Source organism: Parasteatoda tepidariorum, chromosome 7, assembly GCF_982258835.1.
Source record: "Parasteatoda tepidariorum strain Cologne lab strain chromosome 7, Ptep-v5.0, whole genome shotgun sequence".
NCBI classification, from domain to species: domain Eukaryota; kingdom Metazoa; phylum Arthropoda; class Arachnida; order Araneae; family Theridiidae; genus Parasteatoda; species Parasteatoda tepidariorum.
In genome coordinates this window covers 67,958,176-67,972,281 of record NC_141761.1, presented here as the reverse complement: position 1 = coordinate 67,972,281, position 14,106 = coordinate 67,958,176, and the positions used below count along the sequence as shown (strand labels likewise).

The following is a 14,106-nucleotide window of genomic DNA, read 5'->3' as shown; positions in this document are numbered from 1 at the left end:
ACAAAGGGTTAATTAGTTGAAAATAAAAAAAAAATTGATAGATAAAAGTTAAAAATCAGAAATCATTTTGCCAGGAGACACAGATAATAAATTATGATTAATCATGAATTAATTAATAAACCATGATTAATATGAATTAATAAATCATGATTAAAAGACTTGCTTACATCTTTACTGTTGTTTTCCTCTTTGAGCGATCTGAGCAAAAGAAAACTCCATAAATGATCTCTTCGACAGTGAACAGAAGCTCTCTTGACAACAGCTTCAAGATGATCTCGAGTTGCTGCTGCTTGTTGGTTTATTACTTGCTGCATCATCGTTTCTTGGCTGCTGTAGTATCCTAGATACATTACATCTTCATCACACATGCTACGAACTGATGTCTTCTTTGACCTATTCAAGATTTTGGTTTTAAGTATAATATTTATTCTATTGAATAAATATTTTCATATAAAAAAAATGAAATAAAAAATAATGCAATGGCACAACTGAACTTATCAAAACTAAAACTTTATTTTATCAATAAGTCTTTTCATATCTGGAGTATATAAAGGTTTGATGTATTTGTGATTTTGACATAAATTTTTGAAAAAAAAAGTAATAAACAATTCTTTTTTTAATGCTAGGAGGCTCATTTCCTCTGCTCACCCGCACACAACAAATTATGGATAGAAAAAATATTGCCACTTAGCTTCATTATATTTGGTCAATTTTTAAGGTGAAACACAACTCTGATTGAATAATTTATGTGAATTTTAATATTCATAAAATAATAAAATTCTTTCTAGATTTTATTTTATTGGTGATTTTATGTATTTTTATACCTGGTATATGAGAACAGAGAGAAGGAAATGTTCATATACACGTGATTGATGCTTTTGATTAAAGATCAATGTTTCATCACAATATTAAATAGAGATAATTTGTATGACAGGAAGATTTTAGCGAAATTTGGCTCAGTAGCTCTAGGCTGGGCAGGTAAACACTAGAAAGACTGAAAACTGATGTATACCTAGAAGAACCAATTGGCCAGTTTGGCCCTTCCTAGTTTGTTTGTCTGTAGATAAATCATGCATACAAAATCTTAAAATATAATCATAATTAATTGAATAAAAATATATTGTAGACTTGATCATCGAAATTCCATAGTATTTTATTTAATTTGGCTACCAAAAATATTTTATTAAATTGAACAAGGGCTTTTCAATTATACATATACATTTATTTCCTAGATAATTGATTTTTTAATTCTCTATAAATAATAATTATAAATATATAAATATCTTGAAATAGTTTTTCAATGAAACTGTGGTACCTTTTAGGTATATATATATATATAGTATATATATATATATATATATATATATATATATATATATATATATATATATATATATATATATATATATATATATATATATATATATATATATATATATATACAGCAAACCCCGCTATAGTGAACAAGGTTTATAGTGAACTCCCGGATATAGTGAACGAAATGTTCGGTCCCGTGCCTTGCTATACACGGATAATGTTATTTTTTGTGGATATAGTGAACCAAAAAAGTGAGGAAGTTGGATATAATGAACTTTTTTCAGTCTTCAACTGATTTTTTTTGTAATAATTTTGAAATTTCTACTTCAAAAAAAAATTTAAAAAATACAGATACCGATTTTCAAAAGCACTTATAGAAGGTGTATATATTTATACATGTACACATTTTTTCTTGTTTGCTTCTTTTATCTCACTTTTCCATCCCTAAACAAACAAAGCAGATGTTTCCAACCAGGCAATATGCATTCTCTGTCCAAGGCAATGAGCAATTATTCATTATTGGTCAAAGGGTTGGACACTAATATGTGTTGATAAGGCCCTCATTTCAACTCCTTTTTGCTCTCAGTTCAGTTTAAAACATCCTGCAAACAAGTGTCTCAAATTTAACTATGGCGAGCAGTAAACGTAAAACGTTCTCCATTGATAATAAAATGGGCATAATCAGAAAAATTGAAAATGGATGCAATCAAGCTGATATTTGCAGGGAATATAAACTAACCAAATCTGCAGTTATTTTTCCATATGTTACAACATATGGAAAAATTGGCAATTAATAATTTCTGCTCAAGAAAAAAATTTAGATGGCTGAGAAAAGCAGATCACAAGGATGTTGAAGAAGCATTACTGAAGTTGTTCACCAATCGGAGTATCTGGACAAATGTCGATTCTAAGCGATTTTCATCAAAAATCATCTGAGAGTCGGGAAGTTTTTCCATATCTGATGTTGAGGATTACTCATCAGCTAAAAATTACTAATTTTTTTTTGTTCACAAGACAAAGAGTAATGAAAAATAACACATATTTTGCTACTTCATAATATTTTTCAGTCATTTACTTGAATAATGTCTAATAAAAGGGAGGAGTTTGGGAACCGTTAGTTAAATAGCCTGCGTAACGGATATATTGAACAGAAATTTTGGTCCCTTGAAGGTTCACTATAGCGGGGTTTGACTGTATATATATATATACCAAAGAGTACCTTATAACCAAAACTACCTGGGGTTATGAAATACCAATCTAAATAGTTAAGGGGCTAACCTGGCCTCTCCCATCATTCTAGGTATAAGGTTCTATGTATACATTTCTAAGTTTCTAAAAAGCTACCACATGAATGATTAAATAAGTAATTAAATTGGATCATATTACAAAAAGTCAGATATACTCAACACTTTGAGTGAGTCATTTTTTGAATTGCAGAGCAACAAAAAATGAGAGAAGTCAAATTAGCCTAATCTGTCTTTTTAACGTTAAATGTACTACAGAACAATAGCAGCTATGTATAAATTAACCATACAAATCATTAATTTTTAAGTTTCGTTACAAGTAGCTATAAATTACCTAGAACTGGTGGAGCAAATGGATTCTTCCCCACTGGAATCAAACTTGTCTTTCTCATTCGCTATCGATGCATAACTGACTTTTCTAGACAAAATTCCACTGGACGTTAAAGCGGAGCCAAACCTTACGGTCTGGAATGAGCCGTGAAATGCTGCTTGCAGATTTGATAACTTCGGATACAGATCCCTCTGACTTGTCAGTATGATGTAGAAATTGAGGACTAATGAGCTAGGGTCAGGTACTGGTTCTGAAGTGTTAAGGTTAATGAGAAGGCCAACATCGAAACTGCCGATCTGGCATACATCATTAGCATCCTTGTAGGAGGCTTTTTGAGTTAAGAGCTCAACCAAAGCAAATTCGGTGTCCTAAAGTTGGAAAGAAGAAAACAGAACAAAATATTATTGCTGGAATATACAATTTATTTTATTTTATGTCCTAAGAAACATGATAGTAACAAGTTTTGCAGTCTCTGAATATAAAATGGTGCAATTGGAGGGCTGAGGGGATGATGGTTGTGACATTTCAATTAATTTGAATCAATAAGTTCATTTATTGCTTTTTGTGAGTGTGAGGAAATAAAAACTATGCACTGCCTTTAATTCTTATCTGCAAGTTTCTAAACAGAAAAATCTACGAATACTTAAAACCTATTTGAATTTCTTACATCTGAGCTTTTGGAAAATTGTCATTTTAATATGCTGCTAAAAATAGGTTTTCTAAGGTTATCACTGAAAGTTTATTCCTGAATGCAATTGGAATTGTCTTCAACTCTAAAAACTCAAAGATTGGCATTTAATATCTTCATTCATTGAGATTAATATGTCACAACAAATGATAGAGATTAATATATCATATGATGTCAAAACAAATGAATGTTGTATAGTTAAACAATAGCACCTGGATCAATTGTTTCGCAGGGGACTAGTGCAAAAATATTGAAGCAATAGACTATAAAATTAATAAATTTTAAATAAAAAGAAAACTTTATTTAACTTTAAAAAATTTGGAAATTTTAATTTGAACACTCTTTCTTTTTCTTAGCGCAAACAATAAATTTACAACATTTCACTTTGCATTTCTTCAACCATTTTTTGAACCTACAACATCACAAGTTCAAGTATAGTCATCAAATATGCTGTTGTTTTCCCCAAGCTGAAACATACCCCCATTTCTCTTTTCATCATTAGGAGCTACTATTTTTCTTCTAAAAACGAAATTACTTTAATAATATTTTTTAAATGCTGGTACACTTTTTGAACAGTAGATGTGGGAATCTGCTAGTTCCAAAAACAATCTAAATGAGTATGGTTAACATTTTAAGAAGAGCCTTTCTGATGGCACCATTAAAACAAGAGAAAAACGATAGAGAAAAATGTAAGATGAAGGAACGATGATCCAGGTTCAATTATATAAGACTAAAATAAGATCTCAATTCAATAATAATCTCAACTTCCTCAAAAATGTCACCTAAAGCCTTCTAACCTACGATATTAAATTAATATAGTTGTTTAATTCTACAGTCCACAGCATCCCCCACTACAGTCCTTTGAGCATCCCAATTTAATTGTTCTTTGAGCTTTAGAAAATAAGTAGTGTGTATTCGAGGTATAATTCAATTTTCTAAGTTCATCTCGGAGTGTCCAGTAAAGTGTGGCAAGTTCTAGCTGATTTGTGAGATGTCTAAATGCTCCTCACCTTCATTTATTAGTTCTAAGTCCCTACAGCAATCGAGTCAGATAAAAAAAAATCTGAAACATTCTTTTCCCACCATTTGGTATATCAATAGTATTTTTAAAATACTTTATTTTTGAATAAAAGTATTTCTTAAAAATTACAGGTCAGAGAAAAGAAAAAGAAGTCGCCATTGGTCATTTTCAAAATTGTTCATCTTAAAAACACTTTAAAGTTTCAAAAATTTACTAGGTGATTTTTTGAAGCTTGTCAAAAAGTAGGAAAGTTTGGGTGTAATTAAACACCTTTTAAAAACTGTGTATATTATCAATATGATATTTATTTCACATATTTATTTGATATTTTGCACTTTTACACATTCAACTATATTTTATAGTTATTTAATGCAGAAATGTAATTCCTCACAAAATTCAGCAGGTTAAGTGTAACTTTGAATTTATTGTCAGTTTCAATCGTCTTTTTATTATCAGTTATTATATTATAAACCTTTTAAAAACTTTTCAACCAACAATTTTAATAAAGCTAAAAACAACAATCCAGCTTGTAATTTAATCTATTATAATAAAGGCGAAATTAAGCAACGGTTTTTGACAATTTATAGCCAAATAAAATATGTAAATATAATTTTTGGAAATAATATAAACCTTTTTATAAAATTCAATAAAGTATATATTTTAATAATTACTACAACTAAATTAAAAATTACAAAATAATGGTATTATTGGTGTTTAAGAATATTTTAGCTCAAGTAGTAGTTAATGAAATTAAAACCAAAACTATACTTACAATACTGGAGCTATCAAAAGATACAGGAACCATTCTTAGAACAGTCATACCATAGAGTTTATTATGACTTATAATATAATTGTAAAGCTGTGCACCAGATCTATTAATATCAGATATTGTCAAAGTTCCTAAATAAAGAATAAAATCATACATTTCTTTTTTTTATCTTAGAACTATTTAAATTAAAATACTTCTAATTATTTTAACATCTACACAGATCCAAATTTTAAATTAATAATGATTTTTTATATTTTAAACAGTAAAAAGCAGTTTTAACTATTTTAAATCATTATACAACTTTTTATATGAGTTATAAGCATTATACAAGTTTTTAAAGTCACCTATATTTATTACAACAAAAATTAGAAACAAGTTAAACATGAAAAATCCTAATGTTTACAGTTTCACTTTTAGTTTAAAAAGCTTAGCTTTAACAATAAGAAAATTTTATTAAAAAGTACTAAAATTTTATGCACTTGAAATTAGTAAGGTGGCTTAATGCATTATGAGTGAAAAATGATCAATTAATTGTTTTTTTTTCTAATACAAAAACACTTTCTTTCTTCCTTGATTTTATATCCCTTTAAAAATATGAAATAGACAAAATGATACGGTTTGAAAAGAAAAAAATAATTTATTTTATTATAAATCAGAATAAAATTCCAAATAAGTAGTGCTAGAACAAATTAAAAACAAAAATAAGATTAACTAATACTTTTAAATAGCGCAAAGGAGAAGAAATTTTTTTGCAATGCGAAAACTGGATTCAACAGTTATTTTAATAACTTATTAAGAGCTTAATTCATACAATTTGCGGATAAAATACTCATATTTAGTGAAATTAATACACTTTTTGAAAAGAACGTTTGTTTAAAAAATAATTAAAATAACTGATTTTTTTAAAGAATTTCAAAAAAGATTAAAATTTAAAAACCACATTTGTTTAATCAATATAAATAATACTTTTATTCATCGTATGATTAATCTGAATTTTCCAAAAGAATATAAATAATACTTTAGGAGAATTTAGAAATAACAATACAACAATTAAATTAATTGCCTCCGAATTTTTTAAATGAATATTTAGAATAGTTCTAAGATCTATAATTTCTAGCCAAAGATATTAGAATTTCAATATATATGTAAATAGTATTAATACGCATGAAAATAGACATAAATACAAAATTTTACTCATTGTTTTTATATGGGCTATGAAATATTATTGCAGCCAAATTAATCCTTAAGAATGGAATGATAAATATACACTTTCAGGTATAACTTTTAATATAAAATAAACTTTGGTACTTAATACAATATTTAATCTTACCTGAATAAATCAAATTAGGTGCATCAGTAGAAACCTTTTGATATATTTAATAAATTCATCAAAGTTTATAATATGAAATAAACTCTTATACTAAATACAACATATAAACTTACCAGAATAAACTAAATTACGTGCACCAGTAGGAACTTTTTGATAATATTTAATGAAGTCATCTAAGAAACTTGTCAAGTGGTAACCATGACGGAAAATAAGCTGATGACCAGATATGTAAGAATGTATTGTGCGTAAATGGTAGTCATATGTAAAAGAATGCAGGTGCATGTTAAATTTTATTTTATCAAGCTCATCTAAAAAGGCTGCTGTGAACTAAAATAAAAAGGAATATTACAATTAATTATAGCAAAAGGAAAAAAATATTACAGTATTTTATTTAATAAAAAAATAGTATTGTTACTATAATATAGTGCTGTAAATAATATATAAAGTATTGTAAAATAATAATGTAAAAGAACTTTCTTATTTACAAATAACACTGAGAAATTGCAATGATACATATACTTGATCTTGTCAAGTTCGGGAATATAGATAACAAATTTGAAATCAGTGTTGCCCCTAAAGCTAAATTTTTTTTTTTTAAAAAAATGATATTTTTAGTCCATTTTTTGTTAACATGTACAGTGCGGAAAAAACGGACCACCCTAATAAACTTTTGATCTAATGTTCAGATCTTCACGTTCTAAGACTAATTCTTAATGGTTCGAGGAAGTGAAATCAAATAATCTAATTAATTAGTGTAGACAATATTAAGTTACGAAAAAAGACACAAAAGCCCACTTTCTCTGAAAAAACATATCCTTTTTTCGATCGATTCGGGTTCCTGACCCTCCAAATATAGGGGGTAGCCGCAATCTGGAAAATATGGTTCATATAGTCTTGTCAGTAAAGTGTGGTCCTAAGTTTGGACCCCATAAAGTTAATATTACTCTTTGCATATTTTGAGAACTTTTTAAACAAATTTAAATATTTTTGCACACACTTTTGAAATTCGCTTATCCAAAGATTATTTTAAGCAAAAAATACATTTTCGTACATATTTATTATTTTTTGTTATTTTACTTAATAATCGAAAACATTTTGAATTGTAAGGCATACAATTTTTTCCATAATTTTAGAAAATGCAATTTTACATGGCAAAATACAAAATTTGTTGAATAGTTCCTGAGAAATTAAATTTTAAATACATGACTTCCTTAAAATTCTATTTCTCAAGATTCTTTTTACCATGTAAAATTGCACACTCTAAAATGGTGTAAGAAATTACATACCTTACAATTCAAATTTTTTTACTATTATTAAATAAAATTTAAAAAAATAATAAATATATAATCAAATTTATTTTTTGCATAGAATTATCTTTGGATAAACCAATTTTATAAGTGTGTACAAAAAATTTTCAATTCACTTAATAAGTTCTTGAGATATGGTGAAATACGCAAAACATAAAAGTAATATTAAGGGATTCATACTTTGGACAGCTATCCTGATCAGACTATTAGGACCATATTTCTCAGATTGCGGTTACCCCCTATATTTTGGGAGTCAAAATCTGTCAAAAAAAGGTATGTTTATTCAGAGAAACTACGTTCTTGTGTCTGATTTGGTGACTTAAAATATTGTCTGCACTAATTAATTAGCATATTTAAGGTCACTTCCTTGTACCTTTACGATTGAGTTCTAGGACCTGAATCGATCATGAGATCAAAAGTTATTCAAGGTGGTGCGTTTTTTATTTCGTGCACGGTGTATGTTTTAAAATGTTACATATAACAGAGAGTTGTTTAAATGTTGCAATATACTTCTAGGTTAGTTAGGGCAATGCCTGGAAATGTCTGTACATGACAAGGGGTGCTTCCCTGTTATGATCTGTTCAGAAGCACACAATGAAACAGTTAATAGGGAAGCACCTCTAGTGATGTATGACAACATTTCCGGGTACGGGTTCCTTTGCAATTTTAATACTAAGCATGTGCCCTTACTCCCCTAAAAGTTTGTTGCTAAAAATAAATAAAAACATATATATATATATATATATATATGTTTAATACTACAGTCCACAGATGGCGCTTTGCGCATCCTAATTAATTATTCATTGAGCTTGAGAAAATAAATAGTGTATGTGTATCGATTCCTGTGTGTGGAGTGTTTCAATGTTTTCGATGTATAATTCAATATTCTAAGTTCATCTCCGATTCCAGTAAATTGTGGCAAATTCTAACTGAATTGTGAGATGACTAAACGTTCCACCTTTAGAAGTTTTAGTTCCAAGCCCATACAACAACCGAGTCAGGTAAAATTTATGAAACATTCTTTTTCCCGCTAATTGCTAAATCATTTGGTCAAGTCTCGCCGGAACCCAGCTAAAATATTCTAATTCAAAATTCCTGGCTTGTTGTTGTTTCGGCAAATATTTTTTCTAAAATATTGTCATAATTCAATAAAAAAGTAACATTCGAATTTTATTCATACATGCTAAGCTTTAAAACGAAAGAAATGTTCGAAGTGTAATATTTCAAATTCAAGTGTATTCAAAAGGGTTTAATCTGCTTAAATGTGCTTATTTACTTATTTGATTGATTAATTACTTATGTGCTAAATTACTGATGTATTATGCCATTGTCATTCCTGTAATATATTTTCAAAAAGTTTCGTTTTACCCTTCCCTTTTATTATTGTTTTCTTTATTACTGTTTCGTTTTATACCGCTGTAATTCTTTTTGCAATTTCGCATTCTCCCCCGTTCACGTTCACAGGCGTCAGTGGAATCATTTTTGTTTGGGCTAGACAGTTAGACTTTTGTAAACAGCTCTGTTCTGTGGTTTTTGATTTAATAAATTATTTTTCTTATTCTAATATATTCTAATGGATATGGAAGCCTTGTTAAAGAAAAAAAAAGAGTATTAAATCATCGATTACTAAATTGCAAAAGAAAACAGAAGAGGAAATTGGGAATTTAAATAATGCGGGTTTATTGGCTCGGAAAAATAGATTTTTGGAATTTAGAACTGAGGCAAAAGATATTTTAGATTCTATTATAAGTATTTGCGAGGAAAAGGATGAGGAAACTTATTCTACGGAAAAGGACGACATTTTAGATGCGTTAGAGTCAGTACTTGTCGATATCGACACCCGGCTTTTGCCTCCCGTAGTGAATTCCAGTTTTGAGGTTAAAAACCAAAGTTCAGGCCAGGCTTCTGTCTCATCTCAGTTTGCTGAAGTGAAACTTCCTACGTTATCTTTACCTACATTTTCTGGTGCAAATGAGGAGTGGCTTGCCTTTTCCGATCTTTTTGAAGCTGCAGTTTCGAACAATCAAAATTTGACGGGAGCGCAAAAATTGCAATATTTAAAGGGGAGTTTAAAATCAGATGCCTTAAAAATCGTGAATTCTTTATCCATTACCAATGATAATTTCGAAATCGCTTGGAAATTGCTAAAAGATAGATACTTTAACAAAAGAGAAATTATGTCCTCCTTAATGAAAAAGTTTATCAATATAACGCCCTTGAGTGGAGAATCATCCACACAAATTTTAAATTTGATAGATTCCACTAAGGAATTCGTAAGAATGTTAGAGTCCCTGGAATACAAGGTTGATCCAACTACAGATACCCTTTTAATGCACATGATATTGTTCAAGCTTGATGCAAATTCAAGAACTTGGTTTGAGAGAACCTTTCAAACTGACGTCATTCCAAAGTTGGACGAACTGTTGCAATTCCTTGCAACACAAGCTAGATCTATCCCGAGTTCAACTACTAAGAGAAACATTCAAAGAAAAGTGACTTTGGTCGCGTCCAACGCCCAGTCACAATGTCCTCTGTGTAATGGAGATCATACATTGTCGAAATGTGGTACGTTCTTAAAATTATCAATTCAGGGCCGTTTAGATTTCGTTAAATCGAATAATGTTTGTTTTAACTGTTTAACTCGATTTCACAGTGTGAAAACTTGCAACAGCAAGTTTAGATGTAAAAGGTGCAAAAAACCCCACCACTCTTTACTTCATATCGAAAATGTTAGCGATAGGGGAAGACAGGGTGCTGTAAATCAGTCAAATTCTAGTGAACTTTCTATCAACGCTCCTGCGTTTTCGCCTGCCCTTATTCCAAGTACTAGTCAATTAAGTGATAATTCTAGAGTGGTAGATGTTACATCGTGTATTTCGGGTGTGGGGCCAGACGTTCAAACTCTCCTCTGTACTGCTCTGATTCAGGTGAGAGATATTTGGGGTAACTATCAGACCTGTAGATGTCTTCTGGACAGCGGTAGCCAGGCTTCGCTTATTACAAATGAGAGTATTGAGAAATTGGGCTTGCAAAAGGAAAAGGCCAATGTTCGCATTTCGTGCTTAGGCGCATCCAATACGCGTACAAATGGGGTTGCTGATATTCAATTCACCTCACATTTTTCATCTCAAAATTCCTTTCATGCATCCGTCTATGTGATTAACAAAATTGTAGGCATGATTCCACATCACGACTTAGATTCCTCAACGCGCGAATTATTTGGGGATATTTCTCTGGCTGATCCAGCATTTTACAAGAGTGCTCCGATTGATGTACTCCTTGGTGTTGACCTTACTTTGCCATTGCTAAAGGGTCAAACATTATCGTTAGGTAAGGATAAGCCATTTGCCATTCGTTCAGAACTGGGTTGGATAATTGGTGGTAAGGCAAATTCTGGTGGTCAAAATTCTCTACATGTCAATCATATTCAGTTAGAATCGGATCTTCTAATCAATAAATTCTGGGAATTAGATTCTGTACCATGCGTCAAACCCTTAACTTCTTTAGAAGAGGCTTGTGAAGATCATTTCGTAAAGACACATTCTAGGGATGAGAATGGCAGATACACAGTAAGGTTGCCTTTTCACACTTCTCCCACGCGGTTAGGTAATTCAAAACAAAATGCAATTCGTAGGCTAATCAGCGTGGAACGTCATCTCATTTCTAATCCTGAGAAATACAACCTCTATCGAAAATTTATGAAGGAATACCGTGATTTAAATCACATGGAACTGGTTCCGGACTCTGACATTAATAAAATCGAAAGTTTATACCTTCCTCACCATGGAGTTGTCAGAGACACTAGCTGCACAACAAAGCTTCGTGTAGTTTTTGATGCTTCCAGTAAAACTTCATCCGGACTCTCTCTCAACGATCTGCTCCTGGTTGGTCCAAGAGTGCAACCAGAACTTTTCCCCATTCTCATCCAGTTTCGACTTTTCAGTGTAGCCATTTGCGCTGATGTTGAAAAGATGTTCCGCCAGATTAAAGTTCATGAGGAAGACGTAGACTGGCAAAGAATTCTTTGGAGGGATTCTCCAACCGAACAAATAAAGGAGTATCGTCTTGTTACCGTTACGTACGGTACGTCTTCAGCACCATTCCTCTCCACGAGAACCTTACGACAGCTTGCCATGGACGAACAAGAAAATTATCCAAACGCTTCAAGAGCCACCCTTTGTCATTTTTACGTTGATGATTTGCTGAGCGGGAGTGCAACAAAGGAGGGAGCCATTCAACTGGTGTCCGAATTGCAGGAAATGATGAAGAGAGGAGGATTTTCTCTACGCAAATGGGTGTCAAATGATCCTGACGTACTAGCAAACATTTCGGAAGAGTTAAAGACCGTTGATTCCAAACACATGATCAACGACGACCAACCGGTCAAGATTCTGGGAATAGCTTGGCTTCCAGATGTTGACACTTTCACCTTTACCATCACCGTCAATGAGAGCGACGTATGGACTAAACGCAAGGTACTTTCCGAAGTCGCCAAAATCTTTGACCCCTTGGGCTGGTTGGCACCTACAGTTATCACTTCCAAAATCTTCCTCCAAGAGCTTTGGAGTCATCATCTAGGCTGGGATGAGGAGCAACCAGACTCTCTGGCAAGTCAATGGAGAGTATTTCAGAAACAGCTTCCTCTACTTACAAATATCAAGATTCCATGCTATATCCTCATTCCACAGGCTACCGACGTACAAGTACACGGATTCTGTGATTCTTCAGAAAAGGCCTACTGTGCTGCTATATACATTCGTTCCAAAGATACAAACCAAGCCGTGACATCTAGACTGCTAACTTCCAAGACACGTGTCTCTCCAGTAAAACCACAGTCTCTACCTCGACTGGAACTCTGTTCTGCCTTACTTCTGGCCAATTTGTTACAAGCTACCTTGCCGACACTAACTGTGCCAATCTCTGAGACATTTGCATGGTCTGATTCCAAGATCACACTGGCATGGTTGAAGTCCGAACCAAGAAGATGGCAACCGTTCGTAGCTAATCGAGTAGCACGAATTCAAGAGCTGACTCCTAACGTGCACTGGAACTTTGTGAGCGGTTTGGAGAATCTTGCTGATTGTGGAACGAGAGGGATACCCCCAACTAAACTAGAAAAGTGCGACTTGTGGTTCAACGGACCTGATTGGTTAAATAGTTCTACTTTTCCTAATGGAAGGTTTGAAGATGATCCACAATTAAACGAAAACATGACTGCCGAAGCCAAAACAACCAAGCTGATCATGTTGAATGTAGTTGATGCTACTTTCAAGGCAGAGTTTTTCCAAAAATTTTCGTCTTGGAACAAACTGAAAAGAGTATATGCCTATTGTTTTAGATTCATGAAGAACTGTTCTGTCGCTGCAGATAAAAGAAACAAATCCTTCTTAACAACGGCAGAATTGAATGAAGCCGAGAAGAGAATTGTCAAATTCATCCAACAAGATCATTTTCCGACGGAAGTCTCCTATCTTTCAACAGGCAAGCAACTTCCTTCGAATAACAAGCTTATTCCCTTGACTCCGTTCTTCGATGATTCCGGAATAATTCGTGTCGGTGGTAGACTGAAAAATTCATTGCTTCCAGAATCAAGGAAGCATCCCATCCTGCTTCCTAAAACCGACCATATTGTGAACTTACTTATCACGGATTATCACTTGAAACTTCTTCATGCCGGACCGCAACTTCTCCTAGCAACTCTCAGAGAGAAATTTTGGATTCTCTCAGCCAGAGATGCAGTTAGAAGAGTGGTGAGAACATGTATCCCATGCTTCAGAAATCGTCCAAGGCTCGCCGAGCAAATCATGGGAGATCTTCCAGAGTCCAGAGTTTGTCCCTCTTCTATTTTCCAACGAACTGGTCTTGACTTCGCCGGCCCATTCTTAATACGGAGCTCCAAGGGAAGAGGCAGCCGCAATACTAAGTGCTACATATGCGTCTTCGTCTGCCTCGCAACGAAGGCAGTTCACCTTGAAGTCGTCAGCGACTTAACCTCAAAAGCATTTATTGCTTGTGTAAAAAGATTTGTGGCACGCAGAGGTAGACCTTCAGATATCTTCTGCGATCAAGGAACAAATTTCTACGGAGCTTGCAGAGAGC

The 14,106-nt window shown here is 32.4% G+C and overlaps 1 protein-coding gene across 1 annotated transcript in view; it reads right to left on the bottom strand.

Moving 5' to 3' along the window:
- LOC107454702 (KICSTOR complex protein SZT2) overlaps positions 1–14,106 on the bottom strand; it is a 129,531-nt gene that overhangs the window by 8,935 nt on the left and 106,490 nt on the right. The window contains exons 58-61 of the mRNA XM_087167990.1: positions 6,814–7,027; positions 5,374–5,501; positions 2,896–3,260; positions 168–393 (exon numbers count right to left, since the gene is read on the bottom strand). Coding sequence (XP_087024116.1) covers positions 168–393; positions 2,896–3,260; positions 5,374–5,501; positions 6,814–7,027 — 933 coding nt within the window. The remainder of the gene's footprint in view (positions 1–167; positions 394–2,895; positions 3,261–5,373; positions 5,502–6,813; positions 7,028–14,106) is intronic.